The 24277-nt window shown below is 35.0% G+C and overlaps 1 protein-coding gene across 5 annotated transcripts in view; it reads left to right on the forward strand.

Moving 5' to 3' along the window:
• Positions 1–24277, forward strand: part of LOC143223796 (syntaxin-binding protein 5-like) — a 130026-nt gene that overhangs the window by 11040 nt on the left and 94709 nt on the right. For 3 of the 5 annotated variants that reach the window (XM_076452235.1, XM_076452232.1, XM_076452230.1), the window contains exons 2-6: positions 7960–8057; positions 12857–12938; positions 13714–13814; positions 14221–14355; positions 17614–17677. In XM_076452235.1, coding sequence (XP_076308350.1) covers positions 7960–8057; positions 12857–12938; positions 13714–13814; positions 14221–14355; positions 17614–17677 — 480 coding nt within the window. Of the gene's footprint in view, positions 1–7959; positions 8058–8787; positions 12939–13713; positions 13826–14220; positions 14356–17613; positions 17678–24277 lie in introns of those variants that run through there. The other 2 variants (XM_076452233.1, XM_076452234.1) reach the window with 2 other exon arrangements.

Genomic DNA, 24277 nt, shown 5'->3' on the forward strand with positions numbered 1-24277 from the left:
GGTCAGAATAGGTCCAGCCTGTATGGGGTTTTGCTTGTGATACCAGACATGTATACATCTTCCCATATGGTTGAGCAGATGTTTCATATCTTCCTCCTAATTCTAAATGCAGGATGTGTCTTCCCTGTGTCTATGGTTGGATGAGTTAAGATTTCTACTATTAATATAGATATTGTTTTATTTTAACAGTTGAGATGAGGCAATGCCATGACTCTATAATGTAGAGTTTTGTTTGATGTGTTTCTTGTTCCTATGGTGGTTGTTTTTTTTGTTTTGGCTGTAGGCTTAATTCCTTTTCATAATCCCGGTTGCTTGATGTATGTATGCTCATGGTTGGGGTTCATGTGTATATGTAACACAACATACACACGATAGCCATAATGTTTATGCTACTCTTTCACTTTTGTCTTGTGTAACCCTCAACCTCCTGATGCTGGAGACAGGTTGCAAAACCTCATCTGTCTGATTAGACATAACTGCGTATATACAGTTGTTTTTTTTATTACAGATGGTACTTCTCAGAATGAATTTCACTTTTTCCCATCCTCTTTCTTATGCAGTATCAAGTTCACTTCTTTCTTCTAAGGTGGAGAGCATGCCTGTTCCAGAAGTAGTGTGGTGCTTCATGTGTGCTTTGGTTTTATTTCAGAGCATAACCACTCGTTCAGGGCCATTACATTCTGCTTTATTTCAGTGTTAAGCATTTACACTAGCTCTTTCACCTTTGTAGTATGGGATTCTAGCTTAGTGTGAATGGAAATATTGGAAGTTAACATTTTATTTACACTGAAAATGTATTTCTCATAGGTACTTACCTCTTTCACACACTTCCTGCCATTTATTTATTCTGCTGCTGCTGTTCATATAAATTCTACCAGTTCTCAAAAGTGAGGAGTGCATATGAAACACAAGAGGGAGTTAGTTGTACCAATATATGTAGCTCAGTACTACTGGTGGAGAATTAGTAACGTGCTATATACATGTTCAGTAGCAGTGCAAAATTTGTGGGACATTGAGAGTGATGTGATAAGCATGAATTTTATTTTTTCAGTTGCGATTAGGGAACAAAAATAACATTGATAGTCTGAGAGAAGTAACTATCAGAAATACATTTTCAGTATGAAACAAATGTAAACTTTCATTCACATTGTGTCGTCAGCCCGTTTTTTTAGTATAGATGTGCCCCTCAGTGTGTATTCCTGTACGTGATGAGGGGACCTCCCAGGGTAGGTTTACCTCCTCTGGGATCTAAAGATCCCACGTGTTTGCCGTGCATGGCAACTTGTGAAGGGGAGGAGAGAATCCTGGTGGTTGAGGGGTCCAACCCTAACACACCACTTTGGCCTTGAATTCCTGTAGATGGGCAGTTTTTGGGTGCCCCCCCCCCCTTGGGTTTATTGGCTGGTCCACTCGGGTTAGATTCAACCAAGTACCATTGTTAAATGTCCTCAACAGGTGTTGTGGACATTGTATCTGATGCTGGTGTTTGGGTATAGTGCACACAAAACCCTGGCATTGCTGCAGTGTCCTAGTTTGACACTGTAGTGTGTCCCCTTATAGGGCTCTGTGGTAGGTGGGGTCAGTGGGAACCAAAATTTCCCTTTCTTTATTATGGGTACTCCCAATTAAACGTCGTAATAAAATAGTTAAAAAACAGTCTGCAGGTAAACGACCACATCTTGGAGATTCTGAGCAGCAATCCTCCCAATCTGTACCACCTGTTGTACCTTATTTTTTTATCCTACATTCTGTTTCAGATAAACCTTTAGGGCACGTCTCCCTTTTTCACGGTGAATGTATAATGAGGCCAGGCCATTCAATTAATCTTCACTGTTGGTATTTCTTAAATACATTTTGAGTCTTCTGAGAGTTGAAAATGAACGTTCCACTGAGCTCGTTGACACAGGCAGCATGGCAAATATTTTAAACAGCCTAGAAATGACTGGGAACATTTCTGCATTGCACATTGCATATGCATCTATGACATTTTTTTGGTCTGTTGTTTGCAAGTGATTTGTATCAAACTTTAAGTTCACCTACTGCAGCTAGTGAAGTGCTGTCAATGTCAGCCTTGTATATATTGACCAACTCTTTAATTTGGTCACATTGTTGTGCTGTAGGTTCTGACTGTTCTGTGATAGATCCTGATGGTAGTAAACAAATGAAGTTTGTAAGGAGAGTTTTGTGACGGTCACATATTTGTGAAAGAAAGTGATCAACAAATGGTACAAATACAACAATACGAAAGTAGTCCTTAAGGCTAGTGGTTTGTGGGTTAGCACGGTACATCTGTTTTTTAGCCTGCCTTGGCATTATGATGTCAATTTGAAGCTCACTACACAGAGTTTGAGCCTCACAGAAAATGTTGTTAAATTCATTCACAGTATTATTTCTGGGTGAACAGATTAAATCTTACACTATTTCTGCATGATGCATCACAACACCTAAATAAATAATTTGTTGCTGCAGTAAGTTGTACAGAGGTAAACTAAAGGAAAACAATTTAGCAATGGTAAGTAGAATGATGATGAATTCTGGCTGTGTTATAGAACACAACAGTTGATTGGCTTGCATGGCCAGAATCTCTGTCTTGCCAACCTGATATGGTCTCAAGGGCATCTGCAAGTGCATGGATTAATTCTAGAAAGACAATGACCGAGTCATGTTTTTCAACCCACCGGGTGGGGCAGAGACCTTTCAAACTTTTTTTTCAATTCATGTGCTTTCATTTGGATGTATTGAGAAAGTTTTCAATGCTAGAAATTACTCCCATGCAATTTCACACAGGAACTTCTTTACAAGCATCAGAAATTGCCAAGTTTAGGGAATGAGCACTGCAGTGTACATAGGGTGCAAGTGAGAATTTATCAGTTGTGTGTCTCTGGACACCATTGAATTTCCCACTCACAGAGGCAGCACCGTCGTACCCTTGTCTTTGCAGATAAGCCATGTCAATACCATGTTTTGTCAGATTGGTTATGATAACATCAGCCAAGTTTCTGCCTGTCACATCATAATCAGGTACAGATTGCAACAGAGTTGTCATTGGCATGCAAATATCTAACACACAGCGAAAACTGTTCAGTGCCTGAAATATCTGTTCTTTCATCAGCTAATATTGAGAAACACTTTGCAGCATTAACCATGTTGACCAAAGCATCAAGAACATGAGTATGACAGGCACTGATGATTTCATTTTGAATTTGAGGACTCAGATATGTAGTATTCTTTGTACTCTTAAGGCGTGCTGAAAGCTTGACATCACCCTTTGCCCTGTAGTGCAAAATTGCCCAAAAATTCCCATCATTATCGATGGGCTTCTCATCAGTTTCACCAACACACATTGGACCAGAATCATATTTTCCCCTCAAAGCTAAACCCTGTCTCCCACACAGCAATACATAATCAATAATAGACATTAAATATTGCCAGTTCTGTTCAATTTCTTGCTTGTAAGTTGCATCAAGCTGCAAGTGCACAGATGAACTTGTGTTTTTGATCTGTAGAAAACTGTTAGCTTTTTCTTTGCTGTCTTGATGGTACTGTTTCAATTCATGTGCCTTGAAGTCTTTAACAGCCTTCTTCCAGTTTGTGTATGGCAATTTCACTAGTTGTCCCAATTTCTGGCTTTCAACACCAGCATCATCAGGAGCAAAAAGATATCAGTACTTGCAGAAAGCACCTTTTGCATGTTGACTGTAGAGTAGCCATCTCCACTGTGAAAGCCAACGATCCTGAAAATGCAGCTTTCTTGGACCACACCAGGGGAAAACATAATCACTCCCTGGCTTCTAGGCATTCTCAAGAAGACATTTTTTGGTTTCAGCATTTATCTAACAGAGACAGAAAGACATAGTTCTAATCAAGTTATTTTGCACATAGGAAAGTTTGTTATGAGAGTACAATAACTTCGAAGAGAAAGGCTTAGAGCTGTACTTCACAGAGCAGGCCTATCATCCTGTGGCTGTAGGCCTACAATCACTAGCAGCAGTGAATATTCAGTCTAAAACTCGTCAGAGTGTTTGTATGATTTTGAATACAAAATTAATATAATGAAGAGTCAACTTACCTGTGTACCAATGCTGACATCATCACAAATGTAATTTCTAGTGTTCCAGACTGGACCTGAGGTGGTAGTGGCAGCACTGGTAGAAGGCAACGGTGATAACTCTGACAGTTCAGTTGACAATTCTGATTCAACCTGATTGGCTTTAGTATATTGATCAGGTTCAGCCTCATGAATGGGTTTAAAGAACCCATGCAGTGTCTTTTGCTTTTTAGGCTTGACATAGTGAATGATTGTTTATTGCAACTTGTGTTTGTCAATGTCACATTCACATTACCATTGGTGCTAATGGTACTAGGTTAGTGCCATGGTACTGCCACAGTGCCACCCACTGTTTATTTGTGAAGTTAATTTTTGAAATCAAGGGAATCTGAACATGCACTGTCCATGATATTTGAATACAGATTATACACACTGTACATATATTGTGCACTCTCCTGAGTGACTCTATATTTTATATGTTGATGACAGGACTGTAGGCCTAATTTGCTGGGCCTGATAACTTTAAGTTATATATTATATATATAGGCCTATATACTTATGATTAAAAAATAAGACAAACATCTGTGTGCCATTCTGAAATTTGCCAAAATGGTGGTCTCAGAATGCATAATTCAGGCTTTTCTTTTATGTTTTCATTAAAAAATTTCCCGGTGGTATTTCCCCTGGACCCCTCTAGCATGGTTTCACGCCTGTGGTGCTTGCATCAAGCACTTAAACTAAACTCTCCTCCCAATGGCCATTTCTGGCTACGCTTCTGTTTCGAGCTGATTGTCCACATGACAATAATCATCCCTCTACACTGGTGGAACTGAAACTGGCCCTTTATCGGTCTGGCAGTACATCAGCTTAGCCTGATGATATACACTATAACATGGTGCACCATCCATCTCCTGCTTTTCTTGATATTCTTCTGATTGTTTTTAACTGCATCTGGCAGGAGAACGGTTTCCTGATGCCTGGAACCAGGCTATTGTCCTACCTTTCTCTAAGCTTGGGAAGGATCCCAAGATTTCTTCAAACTACCATCCAGTTGCTTTGACAAGCTGTCTCTGTAAGACCTTAGACTGGATGGTTAATGCTTATCTTGTTTGGTTCTTTGAATCAAACAACCTCCTCTTGCCCACCTAGTGTGAGTTTCGATGACAGCCCTTCATCATGGACCACCTGATTCGACTTGAAACATCAATCAGAGAAGCCTTTCTCAAACGACAACATCTTGTGTCAGTAGTCTTTCACATTAAGAAGGGTTATGATACAACATGGAGGTATGACATTTTGTGAGACCTCCATATATATGGGTTACTGATTTGCCCATTTTATTACAAAATTTAATGGACAGGAAATTTAAAAATTTTTAATGGACAGGAAATTCCAAGTTCATGTGGGTTTGACACTTTCCTGTTCTTTTTTACAGGAACTTGGAGTCCCTCAGGGCTGTGTTCTGAGTGTCACACTTTTCAGAATAAAAATTAATGCCTTCACTGAACAACTCCCTCTCACTATTGCAAACAGTTGTTGAATATGAGTTGTATTGATCGGCAGCTATATACTGCCCTCAATTGTGTACTGAAGTGGGCTACAGCAGATGGCTTTAATTTCTAACTCTCTAAAACCATTTGATGCACTTTTGCTGCCAATGAGTTATTCACCCTGATCCTGAACTCTGTATCGGTGAAGTTGTGCTGCTTGTGGTCCCTGAGACTAAGTTTTTGGGACTTATCTTTGACCATAAGCTGTCCTTTATACCACACATCAAGCAGCTATGAGTCAAATGTATAAGAGCACTGAACATCCTCCGTGCCCTCTCTTTCACCACTTGGGGTGTGGATCAACGTACTGTGCTAAAGATATATTATGCTCTTATTCAATTGAAACTCGACTATGGATTACTGGTCTATGGCTCTGCCAGAGCATTGGCCTTAAAGATGCTAGAGCCTATTTATCATCAAGGACTTCAGCTCTGCACGGGGGCTTTCCACACTTCCCCAGTTCAGAGCTTATACATAGTCTCATGAACCTTCTTTGCATCTCTGCCATTTGCAACTGTCTTTACTGTATGCTTCAAAACTTCATTCCTTACCAAAGCATCCCACCTGGGGTTGTGTTTTCCTTCCTCAACAGGCCATACTTTTTCAGAACAGACAGTCTGCCATTGCTCCTTTTGGACTTTGTATCCAGGCACAGTTGGATGAATTGGGTTTGTCCTTGGATCAGATAGCATTGCTGTGTCCTGGTCAGCCCATCCCACCATGGTTTCTTATTGCCCCCAGTTGTGACCTATCAAAGTCATCTGAGAAAAGAATATTCCCAATTGGAAATACTGTCTGCTATTTGCTGAATATCTTTCAAACCATCCTTACATTCCTATTTATACAGATGGTTCAAAATCAAGTGACTGTGTGGGCCCTGCCATGGTTTGTTGTGGTTTGGTGGTTGCAAACAGAATCCCCCTACAGCTTCTGTGTTCACTGCTGAAATGTATGCCATTTCTCTTGCCCTGGATCACATAGAAGCTAAGCAGTACTCAAACTGCACTATTTATACTGACTCGCTTAGTTCTCTACTGGCCCTGGGATTGCTTCTTGTTGGTTCTCACCCTGTTCACGCTGATATTCAAAGCCGACTGGCCCATTTCTCTTTAACATCTACTTTTATCCAATTTGTCTGGATACCGGGCCATGTTGGTATTTGCGGAAATGAGCTCATCGATACCACAGCTACGTCTATTTGCTCTGGCACTATCACTGCTGTGCCTGTCCCATACATGGACTATGGTCCTGTATTCAGGGCTTGGCTTCATGCCAGCTGGCAGTCGACTTGGAGTAAGCAACAAGAAAACAAGCTTTTCCATATAAAACCCTGATTTGGACTTTTGTCGTCTTGCTACTTCAAGGATCGGAAAGAGGAAGTTGTTCTAACTAGACTATGCATTGGTCACAGTTTTTTAACTCATCATTTTCATTTATCTGGATCTGATGCACCAGTGTGTAGTTTGTGTAACACTCAAATCACAATAAGCCATGTTTTACTTTCTTTTCATCATTACAACTCTCAACTATGGCACCATTTTCAACATGTTCTGTCCCAAGGTTTGGCCATAACATTAGACAGTGTTATTGGTGATGGTGTCACTGTCCACCTTGGTAATGTTTTTAGTTTTTTAAAGCCCATTAATCTTTTAATTTAAGTTTTAATTTATACATTACTTTTTTTAATGTGGTTCCTTTTTAAAAATAACAGTTCATCTAGTTCTCTTTGAAATTAGAAACTGGCCATAGCATTAAGTAACTCGTAACTAGGAGTGGAAAGGCCAAGTTCAGGTGACTAATGTTGCTGTTTGAACTTCCTGTTAGTTATCCTGGTGAGTTATTGTTATAATTTTGCTACAAGTCTTTAAAAACCTTTTTTATTACTCTCCTTTTTGAAAATGGCCATAACGTCAAATAACTCAGAACCAGGACTGGAAAAGCCAACTTCAGGTGACTGATGGTGGTTTTTGTACTTATCTGTTAGTATTCCTGGTGAGTTATGTAATTACAGTTATGCTACAGAAAGTCCTTTACAACTTGAATTACTGTAGTTTTTCTCTTAACATTGTAGACTAGATGTAAACTTTGGTTTTATGCTATTTATGTTTTTCAAACTTTGTTTTGTTTTACCTTAATTTCCTTTTATAAATTTTACTAAATTTACTTTTAATTTTTTACTGGATGTTTGGTACAGTTAGCCTAGCTATTTTGTGCTATAAAACACTAAATCAACCAACCAGTATGGATGTAAATTTTTGATCATTCAACAAAATATTTGTTAAAAAATAGTTACATTATTAAGTACACTTGCTCAAATCTCAGTTTTGTTTTCTGTTCATTTCTTTCGTTATTTTTTTGTAGACTGTTCGACATGGGTTTCCATTCCAACCAACAGCTGTAGCTTTTGATCCAATTCAGAGGATATTAGCTATTGGAACAAGAACTGGATCATTAAAAATGTATCCTTCTGTGTTACTGTTTAAGAATATTATGAAGCCAACTAGTTCTTGCAGTATAACACTGTATATTGAGTGAATAACAAATTATTCTTAAACTATACAGCTTTCAGTTTTTTTTCCTCTAAACAATAATGGATAGGTCTCTTAGGATTTAATTCACTATTTTAACTTTGTGTTCTATTTTACAAACTGTTTACATTCCATATGAAGATTGTAAGTATATAAGTTTATATGTGATGTGATTGAGAGAAATTCTTCTTGGTGAGCCTACTTGTATATTGAAGATGGAAATCCATGATTTTTTAATGTCCAAATCTTGTTCTTTGACAAGGGAACACTGGTTTTGATGATAGCATAATAGTTTAGAATTGATGGCAATTCACCAACTTGTGTTGCATTTAAAATTCCTAAGCACAACTATGTTTGTCCAAAAAAGAAATGTAACATATTTTTCATTTCACAGCTTTCTCTAATAGTCAGTAAAATTCAATTTTTTTTATGTTAATTTTTACATTTCTTTGCTAACATTTTGTCTATTTTGCTTTTCATGCATGGGTTCAGGGATTTTTATTGTCATAAACTGACAAGATATTTTTAAACAAATAAAGGTCATTTGATGTTTTGTTTTTGAATATTGTGCAAAGCTACTTGAAGGATATCTGCACTAGCTGTCCCTAATTTAGCAGTGTAAGACTAGAGGGAAGGCAGCTAGTCATCACCACCCACTGCCAACTCTTGGGCTACTCTTTTACCAACAAATAGTGGAATTGACCATCACATTATAACACCCCCACGGCTGGGAGGGCGAGCGTGTTTGGTGAGACCGGGATTCGAACCCGTGACCCTCGGATTATGAGTCAAATGACTTAACACACTTGGCCATGCTGGGCCCAGGCCATTTGAATTTTAAACCTTGTTTCAAGTATAGCAGTTTTTTGTTTCATCCAACAGTTTTATAGGTATAGGTAGCTCCTTCTACACTAAATTTCAGATTCAGAATAGGCACAATTGTTTCTCAGAGGTAAATCTCGTGGTCAACTTGCAAAGCTTTTAAATGCTTTTATATTATGAAATATAACTGTTTATTTACAATTTGAATTACTTATCAAGTTGTTCAAAAAATCGTCCAGAACTTCTAAGGCACTTAAAGTCCACAGAAGTCTTCAGTTCTCACCTTACATTGAATGTGAAAAGTTTAGTGTAGATTAGAAAGGTATGTCCTGGTCTTTTTGTTCCTTTCCTCTTCACTTGACATTGGAGTGGCTGTAGGGTGTTTGAGGTTCTGGATGCTGCATCCTCTGTTTGTGGTTGAGTCTCACACATTAGCATACATATTGTTTACTTTGTCACCCACCAATATCTTTTTGGGTTTTAATCCTGGCACTTCTGTGCACTTTTCACAGGCATAGTTTTCCTATTTTAACCTTTCATTCACACCTCTCCTGTGTACCTTCATTCCTATAATGTTTACTGTCTCCTGTGTAGCTTCATTCCCATAATGTTTAGTCTCCTGTGTACCTTCATTCCCATAATGTTTACTGTCTCCTGTGTACCTTCATTCCCATAATGTTTACTGTCTCCTGGGTACCTTCATTCCCATAATGTTTACTGTCTCCTGTGTACCTTCATTCCCATAATGTTTTCTGTCTCCTGTGTACCTTCATTCCCATAATGTTTTCTGTCTCCTGTGTACCTTCATTCCCATAATGTTTTCTGTCTCCTGTGTACCTTCATTCATATAATGTTTACTGTCTCCTGTGTACCGTCATTCCCATAATGTTTACTGTTTTTTGTGTACCTTCATTCCTATAATGTTTACTGTTTTTTGTGTACCTTCATTCCTATAATGTTTACTGTTTTTTGTGTACCTTCATTCCTATAATGTTTACTGTTTTTTGTGTACCTTCATTCCTATAATGTTTACTGTTTTTTGTGTACCTTCATTCCTATAATGTTTACTGTCTCCTGTGTACCTTCATTCCTGTAATGTTTACTGTCTCCTGTGTACCTTCATTCCTGTAATGTTTACTGTCTCCTGTGTACCTTCATTCCTGTAATGTTTACTGTCTCCTGTGTACCTTCATTCCTGTAATGTTTACTGTCTCCTGTGTACCTTCATTCCTGTGATGTTTACTGTCTCCTGTGTACCTTCATCCCTGTGATGTTTACTGTCTCCTGTGTACCTTCATCCCTGTGGATGTTTACTGTCTCCTGTGTACCTTCATCCCTGTGATGTTTACTGTCTCCTGTGTACCTTCATCCCTGTGATGTTTACTGTCTCCTGTGTACCTTCATCCCTGTGATGTTTACTGTCTCCTGTGTACCTTCATCCCTGTGATGTTTACTGTCTCCTGTGTACCTTCATCCCTGTGATGTTTACTGTCTCCTGTGTACCTTCATCCCTGTGATGTTTACTGTCTCCTGTGTACCTTCATCCCTGTGATGTTTACTGTCTCCTGTGTACCTTCATCCCTGTAATGTTTACTGTCTCCTGTGTACCTTCATCCCTGTAATGTTTACTGTCTCCTGTGTACCTTCATCCCTGTGATGTTTACTGTCTCCTGTGTACCTTCATCCCTGTAATGTTTACTGTCTCCTGTGTACCTTCATCCCTGTAATGTTTACTGTCTCCTATGTACCTTCATTCCCATAATGTTTACTGCACATGCAGATACTGTTGCTTTTACTCCTCTTTACTGTTCATTGGTTTCCCAGTTATATTTCTGTACTTATACTGACTCTTGTCTCTGGTCAGGGTTGTTATTTTTTTTTGTGATTGCAGGCTTTCTTCGGTTTCAGACTGTTTATACACAATTATTATTTTGTTTCCTGTGACTTTTCTCCTGTCATCTTGCTTGGTTTATTCAGAAAAAAAATTATTTGTAGGTCATTTTGTTTTGTCTGCTGACTCCTGTCAATTTTCTGTGTCTCCTCACAACGTCTTTGATTGTTGTCTTCATTTTCCTGTGGGGGAAAATTGTACAAGCGAGCATGTGGACCACTTTTCATACAGTAGTATCACAATCTCTATTATCTGGTAGTTTCTTTTTTGGTTGAAGATCATCTACCTCCTGGCACTCATATGTTCATTTATGAATGGTTAGGTGTCTTCTTTTGTACATATTTTCCTCTTTCAGGAGTTTTCTCAAATTGGTTTGGGAGGATCTAACTCTGACAAGTAGTACCTTAAATCTGTACTGTATGAAGACTAACATCATTACTGTTTGCAACTGAGATGGGTTGTTCTACAAGATTGCTCTTAGGTTCATTCTTATGGAGTTTTGTTTCATAAATATTTTTGGCCCAGACCATACACTTCTGGACTAACACAAGTAAAGCAGAAAGGAACACTGCCACATTCTTGATTATGTATATTGGGAATGGTCTGTTTTTCCAAACAGGGTTTTGCTCTTCCTCTGTGTTCCTCTAATCTTTCCAGTGCATTCTCTGCCCCCCCTCTTTTTTTATTGAAATATGGCAGTCGATGCCATTTATCAGCTTCTTCCAGCTGCTATGGACCATATTGTGCTCAGTTATGTTTAATGGAGAGTAGGACAAAGGTGTTCTGCCTGTGTATGTGGTGTAACTATTGTCTTACAGCAGATCTGTTGTAGGATTTCAGATAATATGTAGGGTGGATTGTTTTTTTCCTTCCACATTTCTATATGAAGTTCACCTCTTTCATTAAGAACCATTCTTTCTACCAACACTTGGATGCTGGTTTATAGATAACTGGATCTAGACCAGTCAGAATAAATCCTCATATCTGGACTGTGACTCTCCTCTTACTGCTGACTGGATGATACATTCCCAGCGCCATATGATTATGGACTGGAGTTAATCCTTTATGTTGCATTTTTACCTTCCTACTGTCATTCATAAGCCAGTTCCCACAGGGTACAGGTGTTGGTCATGATGGCTTGGATTCTAAAAATGGAAGTATTTCTTCCCTTCTGTTTCCTGGGTGTGAGGTGAATGGTGGAGAGCTCTCCTCCTACTGTGGGCTGGTTGATACATGGATCACTGGCATGTCCAAGTTATATCCTGATATATGGCAGAAATATCCTTTTCACATGGGCCAGTGATATCTCCAAGTTATACCTTGCTGTATAGGAGAAAAATCCATTTGATGTTGTTCAGTGATGTGTTCAGGTTATTCCTTGATATATGACAAATATCCTTTTGTTGTGGGTCACTGGCATATCCAAGTTACTCTCTGATGTATAACAAAATATTCTTTTTACATAGATTAGTGATATCTTCAAGTTATTGCTTCTATAAATGATACTTGAAGGCTAATTAATAGCATAATTTCTAAATACATTGAAGATAGTTTTTAAAGAGAGATTTCTGGAGTGGAAGTTCCTGATTTTTGTGGAATTGTGTGTATGTTACATTGTGTTTTAGGTGAAGAGTTTTGTAACAAAAGTTTCTGACATATAATTTTGCAAAATACACACTGTATTGCACGTGTATACATGTATAGAAAGCTATAGTGTTTCTTGATATACATCTGTGGTAGCCAGATATGTTGTATGTATCAGATATTTTTTTATTATTATTTACAAAATGGAAATAGGTTTTTACATTCATTTTGTATATTTATTTCTAGATTTTTTTAGTATTTACTATCCTACAAATTATATGTGAAAATTTTATAGCAGCAGTAATGCTACTGAGACTACAGAATGTTTCCAGACTTTTCTCTTTAAGTGAAAAATATCTTGTAAGTTTGATTTTCAGTTTTACATTTAGATGATGTTGGATTGTTATACACATGCTTAATTCTAACCAATCAGACTTGGAAAACCAGGAGTTGAGTGCCATGTCCACCACTTAGTTGACTTGGCAGTCATTCAAATTGTATTTCTTGTCAATGAGGTATATAATACTTTTGAAAAAAATCTTTTTTCTCAAATGTTCTATTGACAAAATTATTTATATCTGTTGTGTTGGTTTTAGATTTTGTGTAATTTTAGGGTATACACTGCCACAACAGTTTATTTCAGTACTGGTGAGTACTTGCTTTTAACAGAAGTTGCACATATAATTGTTTTTATGTTTCCTGTTATTATACTTTTAATATTTGCAGACACATTTATAATGTTTCAGTGACAATGAAACTTACTGATTATGAGACATGCAGCACAGAATTATACCTATTACTTCTATGAATGTGTATATTCTTTGTGAAGAAAGGCATCAAGATTGTATTTTGAAAACAACAAAACTACATATACAGTTGCAAATTGCTGGTACAGGAAGTACTTTTAATGTTTAAGTGATTTACTTATGATAAATGAACTGTATAAAGTGGGAAAACATGGTTTGTTTAATTTTCCATTTTCTTTTAGTTTTACATGATATAAATGCGAGAGTGAAATCAGAGTTTGTTGGTTCTCAGAAATTTCTGTTTAGGGTAAACCTTCTGTTGTATCATGAGTTACTGAGTTTTTTGGCTAATCAAGAGAGCTTTGAGGGTTAGGCTTGAAATTATTGGTGCTGAAAGACATACAGTAAAGAGTAAGGTTAAACTCAGAGTTGTCAGGGGATTTAGTTTAAATCAAAATATAAAATATGTGTTGTTACTGTTGCAAGTGAGGCTTGTGCTGAAAGAAGGAGCAGTATAGTATTTTAAAAATCCTTTATTTCCTAGGGTGCTTTGATCAGTGTGTGTTCTGATGACACTTTACACTTATGGAACTTACGACAGAAAAGACCAGAAATTCTTCACTCACTCAAGTTTCAAAGAGAAAGGTTACCAATGTGTAAAAAATGTTCAGTTGTTTTTCTTCTGTGAAAATAATTTAATCATAACATAACCTTTGGTAAAATTTGTATCAAATACTTGGCCATTTTGATATGAAATAAGCTGTTTCAGGGAAATATTATTTTCAGATTAGAGAGCCATTTATAATATTTTTATTGTTGCTAGAATTACATACTGTCAGTTACCATATGAAAGTAAGTGATTGTGTATCAATACGGAACAAGGAGAAAATTATTTTCATGTTAGAAAGCCATTTATAATATTTTTATTGCTAGAATTACATACTGTCAGTTACCATATGAAAGTAAGTGATTGTGTATCAATACGGAACAAGGAGAAAATTATTTTCATGGTAGAAAGCCATTTATAATATTTTGTTTTTATTTTTGCTAGAATTACATACTGTCATTTACCATTTCAAAGTAAATGGTTGTACATCGGTACAGAACGAGGAAATGTGTATACCTTAAATGTTGAATCGTTTGTTCTTTCTGGATATGTCATACATTGGAATAAAGCCATCAAAATGTAAGTTTTCAGTGACTTGTGGATGATTATTTAATTGCATTACCTTGCTATTATTGTTGGCAGGTTGGTTAGACTTCAAGTATTTTTAAGGATTTGAGGCACTTCAAAAGTAAGTTTCTAAAGATAGTAATGTTTGGCAAGTAATAATTTAATTACTGGGTTAGAATTGATCTTTATATGTTGTAAAGACATGAATGTTATGTAGCAACTTATGGGTGTTTGTCTCTCAAATTAACCATTGGGCTAAAATTGTATGGAAAGAACTTACAAAATTTAATGTTCTTATATATGTATCCATTTTCTCATATTCTTGAAATACAGATATAAAGGTTTTATAATCCTGTTTTTTTTCTGCCTTTGTGCTATATACAGTGTTACATTCCTTTAAAATTTATTTAAACATTGTAATAACACAAAATTATTGTTATTGTAAAACTATTGTTTTCCAGTGTTCTCCTTCAGAAATAAGGAATGTCAGTTTTATGTTACATTCTTTATTTCTCTAAAGGGTTCTTGTTACAGGAAAAAATTTTAATATTTTTGTAACTCCTTCCACACATTGTACTACCACAATAAAATTTACTATCCTTCTTTTCTTTGCCTGTTTAGATATAAAACTAATGTGACTAGATTCTTATATATCTCAGGATGGCTGGCATGGGTAATAACACTTTTAGTGATAAATCAGAAAACAGTGTTTCACCCTTCTCATGTCATCTTCTGGTTAACAAAGAGAGAGTTTGCAACATGTTTTAGGGACAAGAGTGTAAACAGGTACGGGATTGTAGGGGGTGTTGCAGTTTGATGTTAGGTTATTAATTACTATAGGTATAAAGGTGTTCCATTATATTGGTTTAATTTTAATTTTAGTTGTTATGAGTAGGTTTCTTTGATCTTTCATTTATTTGTATTTGTTTCCTTAGTAGATATCTGGGTGTTTTCTGTGGTTATGTTGTGGTTATTTGACTTGCAGTGTTCAAAAATGTGTGAAGGTGATTTTTTTGGGTTCTTTGAATATGATGTCAATTTTTCTGCTCGTTTCTCCAATATAGAAGTCATGCCAGTTGTGGTAGTGTATTTTATAAATTGTGTTTGTCAGTGTAGGTTTTACATAGCATGGACTTTAGTTTTGCACCTGGTTTTTGAATAAATTTGGTGTTTACTGGAATGTTGTGTTTTTTTAATTTTTTTTCCAAATGTTGGTTATTTTTTCACTTATGTCTGGAACATATGCTATGCAGCAGTATAAGGTTTTGTAGTTTGTCGTGTCTTGGTATTTTTTATCATTTTTTTTTTTTGTAGTTGATCTGGGTGTGTGTGTATAATTCTTTCAATGGGTTTTGGTGGAAATTTGTTGATATTGATGAAGAGTTGTCTTATTTTGTTGATTTCATTGTTAATTTTATTGGGTGAACATAGTTTTGTGGCTGTGTTTTCTTGGTTTCTTAATATGTTGAGTTTTTTGTTTTGTTTCATGTGCTGAGACCCAGGGAATATCTATACAGTATTTCTGTTTTGAATTGTATATCAGTTCTTGTGGTTTTGAGATTGAGAAATGCAATTTGACTAGTTTTTTTTTTCCTGTTCACAGGTGAATTTGTGCTGGGGTGTATAGAGTTAACATGGTTGAAAAAGCTAACAAATTTATTCAAAAACCAGGTACAAAACTACACTAAGAAACATAAAACCAACATTATTTATAAAATGCAATGCAATAACTGCCATGACTTCTATATTGAAGAAACAGCCAGAAAATGAAAACCAGAATCAAAGAACACAAAAAAACCACACATTTTGTAACACTGCAAATCAAATAAACAAAACGTAACCACAGAAAACACCCAGACACTAAGTAGGAAAACAAATAGAAACAAATGCAAAATCAAATAAGCCCTACTTATACAACAACTAAAACCAAAATTAAACCAGTATGAAGAAACACTTTTATACCTGTACTGATTAATAACCTAACATCCAATTGCAACGCCCCCTACAATTCTATACCAGTTTACACACTTTGCCCAGCAATGGCCATTTGCAAACTCTCTCTTTGTTAACCTGAAGATGACTTAAGAAGGTCGAATAGTTGTCCTCTGCTCTACTAGTGAAAGTGTTAATACCAATACCAGCACCCTGAGATATATTTTACTTCAAGTGGGTTTCTCGTCATCAGGAATGACTAGATACTTGTTTGTTATTTCACTGTTTTTTTTTGCAAAAATGTCAGAAGGCAAAAAAGTTTAAAGTTACATTTTCAACTGTAAACCTCATGTTCAAGTCTTGAATTTGAAATATTTGTTTTTTTCTTTCTTACATTGAAGATCTAAATATGTGTGTGTAAGCATGTTGCGAGATATCACATGAAATATCAGATATTTTGACTTATCAGATGTGATCAGTGAATATCTGTTTTTGCACATTTTGTATTCTTTTCTTTTTATTTATTGTAGCAACAAACAACAGTAAGTTACATGATTCTTATATAAATGAACTTTAAAAATGCATATTGGCAAATGTAAGTTTCAGAAAGTCTTAGTTAATGTCTATTTAAGTATTTAAAATTTGTATTAATATTTTTGTTAAGTATTAATTTTATGAAGTATTTTACTAGTTTATTGTTGTCAGTAACAGTTATTGTGAGTTTTTTTTTGTATTTGCATGTCCTATATTGACATTATTATAGTATTTTATTTGTTTTGTGCCATTTGTAATTATGTATTTGTGTAAAAGACATAAAATAATGTACATATCTGTGGTGCATAATTCATTTTACATCTTTAGTTAGTAAGAAATGTTTAGGAAACTGTAAAATAGTTTACTTTTTCTGTGTACTTTCCACAAATTTGTAATTTGTAGCTGAATTAGAATTTGATTATATTACTATTTCTAACTTGGTTATTTTAACTGCAGTTTGGATCTGGAAAAAATACTATTTTTATTCTTTCAATTTCAGATAAGAAAGATATCAGGTTATAAAGAATTCAAACAAAGGAGAATGTTAACTTGCTGCAGATGTAATTCATTCTTAAATTTACCCAGAAATAGTCATTGAACTAAACAGTTTTTGTATTTGGAAATAAAAGAACTGAGAGCCATTCTATGAGCTGCTATGATGGCTAAAAATTATTAAATTACCTTAATTTTGTGCTCATTTTATGTTTCTTTGATGCACACATTTAATACAAAAACATTTTGCTTTAGAAAGTTTAAAATATTTTTGCCTACAGATGACTTGATGTTATGTTATTTGTTTTTTAGATCTCAGAAAACTCACCCTGGATGTGTTGTTCATCTGAGTGAAAATCCTGTAGATGCAAATAAGGTAACAATTTTAATGGCAGAGACTATACTTGTGTTTGTCTTTAATACTAGGCTGGAATATACTTTGACATAACATACATTGAGAATCTTTATTGGGAAGAAGTGGGATTTATATATGAATTCTCCACTTAAGCTGTGTTGCTGGCAGGAGTAGTCTGTTCTTAGTCTTGGTAAATGTACATTAGAAAATGTGTGTAATCTCCATTTTTTTATTATTGTTATTAAATGTAGGATAGTTCATCATGTGTTACATTGAACTTTTTTTAAGAATAAGAGTATTTTATATATGTTTTTTCTTTCACCTTAGTGATGATTTCATTGTATTAGTGTCCAAACAGCATTCAGTAAGAAGGTTAATTCAAAATGACTTAAAGTACTAGCCATCATCAATTGATGCTGCTACCTACAATGTTCTCACTGTTTAAGGGTTAAACCAAGCCAAATATCTTTATGTTAGAATACTTCTGTTTATCATTCATTACAGGTCAATATATATAGTATATGTCCTTTTACACAAATTATAGGATTTATTGTTAAGCACAGCAATAGTAAGTGTTCTTGGCATGTGGTCATTATTGGCTTCATTAGCAAGTTTTCAATGAAAGTTTTGGTTCATTAATCTTTGAACACATTAACAGCAATCTTTACAGTTTGGAATAAATTGCAATTTACCAAAATCCTACATGTTTTAATGGCTTTAGTTTATGCAAAGTAAACATGAAGGCTATAACTGTAACATATATGCATACATTTCTGGCTGGTGGTCATTGATAGTGACATCAAAGAGTCTTGAGCCAAATTCAGTGATGTCGAGAAAACCCACTTGTAGAGAAATGTATATGCAAAAACGGCTCGTTTGGATTGAGAAAATATTTTACATAGAAGAGCGAACAATGTTTCGACCTTCTTTGGTGAACCTGACGATGACCGAAGAAGGTCGAAATGTTGTTTGCTCTTCTACGTAAAATATTTTCTCAACCCAAACGAGTCGTTTTTGCATATATATTTCTTGAGCCAAATTATTATTACATTTTGATTTTGCAAAGTATAAGGAAAAAGTAATCACAAGCTAAGTGTTATTAATTTTTTTAAACTTTGTGACATAAAATAATAAACTTTTATGGAAGCACATTCTACTAATATATCAGTAAATTAATAAACAATGACTTTTAAGCATAAGAAAGTGGTTTTAGTTTTGGGGAAGTTACTGTAAATTTCAATAGCAGACAGACCAGTGTCTTTTTGAAACAAACCAAAACTAAAACCACTTAATTATGCTGATAATTCATTATCTGTTGTATATTGGATGCACTTTCAGTGTAATTCTGGAGGAACTGTCTGGTTTAACATGTGCTCTGTGTTTCAAGTTGGTAGTAAGAGAGACAAAAGGCTCTTGTAAGGAAGTTGTTGGAAATTTCATAATAATTGAAAACCTTGTGTAAATTTTTTATCTTATTATACAGTAAGAGCTTATCTTAGTCCTGCAGTTGGTAGAGATATAAATGTTTCATGGAGTTAGATGGGTACTGCAGTGAAAAAGCATGATTTATAGACAAATAGAAAAATGGTTTAAAAATGATTTTGAAATAATTATTGAAAAATAAGATATCTTTTGTATAACTTTATTATACTATATATCTCAAGTAATCATATATATAATTTCTATGCCAGTAAAAGCCTACAAACATAAAATTTAAATAATTGAGGTATGGTAAAGCGAAAATGTTTTGCTTTCTTGTAAAACAAAGTCATTTAACATCCACTTCTAGGCTGTAATGAAAAGTGGCATCCTGTTTTTTATAAAATGTCACAAGACGTTTTCTTGTCATGGAAAGTACATATTAAGTTTCTGCATTTTTAATAATTATATTTTTCAGTAACCAAGTATTTAAGCCAGTAATAGGAATTTCAATGGGAGCTAACCATTCTACTTGTATTACAAATTTATAGTTTTGTTGTTATGAGAATAAATTTATTGAAAATTGCATAAACCTGGATATTTTTGCTTTAATTTACAGGTATGCAGATGATTATTATACAAATAATCCTGAGATAAATATTTTTATTAACACAGTTTATCCAGTAGAAGCACGTTGTTTAGACCTAGAAATTAAAATAAGTGATAATGATATCAGTATGAATATTTTCAATAAAAGAAAATAATTTTTCTTTTCCAGTATATGGTTTACACTCTATTAACAGTAATGTGTCATACTCTTCTGTTATAAGCATCAAAACTTCATAATTATTCAGATTTTGTGAACTTTGTGATAAATTTCAATGCCATTAATGTTGATGCACAAATTAATATTTAATGAATTCATTAAAGAAACTAAATAAAATTATTAAAATATTGTGTGGTAAATATAATGAAGTGAAAATTAAGGAAATTTTACTGAAAGTTTCCAGTAAGTACTTGTTGGTGTTAATAAGGTAATTTAACCAAGTTGAAACTACTTTATGCTCTACTGTTTGCAACTGTCTTTACTATATGCTTCGAAACTTTGTTTCTTACCAAAGCATCCCACCTGGGGTTGTGTTTTCATTCCTTGATGGGCCATACATTTTCACAACAGACAGTCTGCCATTGTTCCTTTTTGCCTTCATATCCAGGCAAGGTTGGATGAATTGGGTCTGTCCTTGGATAGCATTGCTGTATTCACTGGTCAGCCCATCCCACCATGGTTTCTTACAGTCCCCAATTGTGACCTATCTTTAAGTCATCTGAGAAAAGAATATTCCCAATTGGAAATACTGTCTGCTATTTGCTGAATATCTTTCAAACCATCCTTACATTCCTATTTATACAGATGGTTCAAAATCAAGTGACTGTGTGGGCCCTGCCATGGTTTGTTGTGGTTTGGTGGTTGCAAGCAGAATCCCCTCTACAGCTTCTGTGATCACTGCTGAAATGTATGCCATTTCTCTTGCCCTGGATCACATAGAAGTTAAGCAGTACTCAAACTGCACTATTTATACTGACTCTCTTAGTTCTCTACTGGTCCTGGAATTGCTTCATGTTGGTTCACACCTTATTCTCGCTGATATTCAAAACCGACTGGCCCATTTCTCATTAACATCTACTTCTATCCAGTTTGTCTGGATACCGGGCCATGTTGGTATTCGTGGGAATGAGCTTGTCGACACTAGCTAAGTCATTCTGCTCTGGCACTACCACTACTGTGCCTGTCCCATACATGGACTATGGTTCTGTATTCAAGGCTTGGCTCCGTGCCATCTGGCAGTTGACTTGGAGTAAGCAACGCGAAAACAAGCTTTTCCAAATAAAACCCTATGTTGGACTTTGGCCGTCTTGCTACCGTAAGGATTGGAAAGAGGAAGTTGTTCTAACTAGACTACCTATTGGTCACAGTTTTTTAACTCATTGTTTTCTTTTATCTGGAACTGATGCACCAGTGTGTGGTATGTGTAACACTCAGATTACAATTAGCCACATTTTACTTTCTTGTCATCGTTACGATTCACAATGACAGCACCATTTTAAACGTGTTCTGTTCCAAGGTTTGACCATAATGTTAGACAGTGTTATTGGTGATTGTGACACTGTCCACCTTGGTAATGTTTTTAGTTTTTTAATATATACTTTACACCTCTTTTAATGTGGCTCCCTTTTAAAAATTACAGTTCATCTTGTTCAATTTGAAATTAGAAACTGGCCATAACATTAAGTAACTCAAAACCAGGACTGGAAAGGCCAACTTCAGGTGACTTGCTGTGGTGTTTATACTTACCTGTTAGTCTTCCTGGTGAGTTATGATTATTACAGTCACGCTACAGAAAGTCCTTTACAACTTGAATTACTGTAGTTTTTCTCTTAATGTTGCAGACTAGCTGTAAACATTGGTTTTATGCTATTTATTTATTTTTTAACTTTGTTTTGTTTTACCTTAATTTACTTTTATGAGTTTTGCTGAATTTACTTTTACCTTTTTACCGGACATTTGGTGCAGATAGCCTAGCAGCCCTAGCTGCTTTGTGCCATAAAACATTAAATCAACCAACCAACCACTTTATGCAGATGAATGCCTTATTGTATATAAAGGCTTGTTTAGAGTCTGAAAATTGGTACTTACAATGGATTTAATTTGTGGTGGTTGAGAATTATACAAATTAGTTTTGATAAGTTGGTTGAGACCCCTTTATACCAGTATAATTTTTCTACTAGGCTACTAAATAGTGCCTTACCACTATAATGGTGACTAGAATACCAACTTCAGAAGATAAGTTTATCTTATTACTTAGTGGTTATTAGAATACCAACTTCAGGAGATAAGTTTATCTTATTACTTAGTGGTGACTAGAATACCAACTTCAGGAGATAAGTTTATTTTATTACTTAGTGGTGACTAGAATACCAACTTCAGGAGATATGTTTATCTTATTACTTATTGGTGACTAGAATACCAACTTCAGGAGATATGTTTATCTTATTACTTATTGGTGACTAGAATATCAACTTCAGGAGATAAGTTTAATATATTACTTAGTGGTGACTAGAATACCAACTTCAGGAGATAAGTTTATCTTATTACTTAGTGGTGACTAGAATACCAACTTCAGGAGATATGTTTATCTTATTACTTAGTGGTGACTAGAATACCAACTTCAGGAGATAAGTTTAATATATTACTTAGTGGTGACTAGAATACCAATTTCAGAAGATAAGTTTATCTTATTACTTAGTGGTGACTAGAATATCAACTTCAGGAGATAAGTTTACCTTATTACTTAGTGGTGACTAGAATATCAACTTCAGGAGATAAGTTTATCTTATTACTTAGTGGTGACTAGAATACCAACTTCAGGAGATAAGTTTATCTTATTACTTAGTAGTAGTATCTTGTAATTATTATTTTTCTTTTTTTATTCTTTACATTGGAGAGCTACTTTCCCACAACTGTCTGTAGCCAGTGAAGGATGATAGAGATGGTGGGACATTATGGGTTTGTGCACCCATATCTTGCAGTCCTAATTTCTATTTCATTTGGTTATTGTATTGTTTCTTTATTATCAATATTTATTAATTTCTTCATGTAAGATTGATGAACAGAGGTTAAGACTGATAGATGATGTATTCACACTGCAGTGTGGGTCCTTCTTCAAAACCTAGGATACATTTTATATTGCACATTATCGTTTTAATCTGTGCAGTGTTTTGATTTTTGTTTAGGCTTGTTTTTATTTATTAGAAAATGTGTGTGTGTGTGTGTGTGTGTGTGTGTGTGTGTGTGTGTGTGTGTGTGTGTGTGTATATATATATATAAAATTCCTTCCAATCGCCCTAGCCACCAGTATGGAATATAAGGTCCAAGGCAAGAGGTCTGGAATTTCAGTTGTGTGGTTTGGGTTGGCCTGTAATGGTGATTATACCTTTCCACCTTTGATACAGAAAATAAGTTCAGAGTGAAGGGTATACCTGTTCTGGCTTTAGTGCAGTTCCCACACTTATGTGCATCTTAACTTGTTATTCTTCTGTTCTATACAGATGCTTTCTGAAAAGATAATGCCCTCAACAACCCTTCCACCTTCTCAGTGTGGGATTCTAGCTATAGTATTAGCAGGCAACAAGTATGTTTTGAAAGTTAACATTTTCCTAAATTGAACTTGTATTTTATGTAATACTTACATCCACTAACACTCTCCTGTCCTTCCTGCTCATTTAGAGCTAGTATTAGCGATTGGGTTGATGTATGTCTTAAAGTGATTACGTTATCTGTATGAGATGCTCCTACACAGTACTTAGATAGAGAGCACAATGATGTTGGTGCAGAGTTTTACAAATTACGATATTGTCAAAGGCATTCAAATGGGGCATGCATGATCAATGCATAGATGAACAAAGTGAAGGTTAAAGAGTAGCTATAAATGTCAGTGGAGTATTATTGGAAATATATTTTCAGTTTATGAAACTGTCAACTTTCAGTGTATGGTGAATATAAATCTCTGTTATATAAGCTGAAATTAGAAGTTTCCAACATTTTTAGTAAAATTAAAAATAAATAACAAAACTTTCTTATTTTATAGTATTGTTATGAATATGTTTGAGAATTGTTAGATAGCCAAACAAGTTGCTGGTCAGTATGAAGAGTGAGTGATAACTTGCTGGGCAACCCTAAAATTAAAGTTTTAGTCTTTTAAGAATATGGTGATTTGTAAGTGTAGAAATGTGTTGATTTTTAAGAGTAAATGATATGTAAAACTCAGTGATCTTGAGAGAATCCACTTGTAGATAAATATATTTGTAAAAATATTGGTAAAAATTTGGGTTGAGAAAATTTTTTTATGTAGAGGAGTGAACAATGTTTCAACCTTGGGCCATTGTCAGGTTTACAAAGAAAGAGAGAGGTCACTGACCACATGTTTGAAAGGGGTTGTGAAAATTGAGTGTTGGAATGTAGAGGGAGGTGTTAGATGTTTGAATATATAATTTTATATTATTATTTTATTATTATTTATTATATTATTTTTTTTAATATAGGTAAAATTAAAATTTATATTTTCCAGAAACACCTAAAACCAACATCTTAAACGATTTTTTCAAAGAATTTTCTCACAAAACCATCAACATAATTTCACAAAA

This window comes from Tachypleus tridentatus, chromosome 8, assembly GCF_004210375.1.
Source record: "Tachypleus tridentatus isolate NWPU-2018 chromosome 8, ASM421037v1, whole genome shotgun sequence".
NCBI lineage: Eukaryota > Metazoa > Arthropoda > Merostomata > Xiphosura > Limulidae > Tachypleus > Tachypleus tridentatus.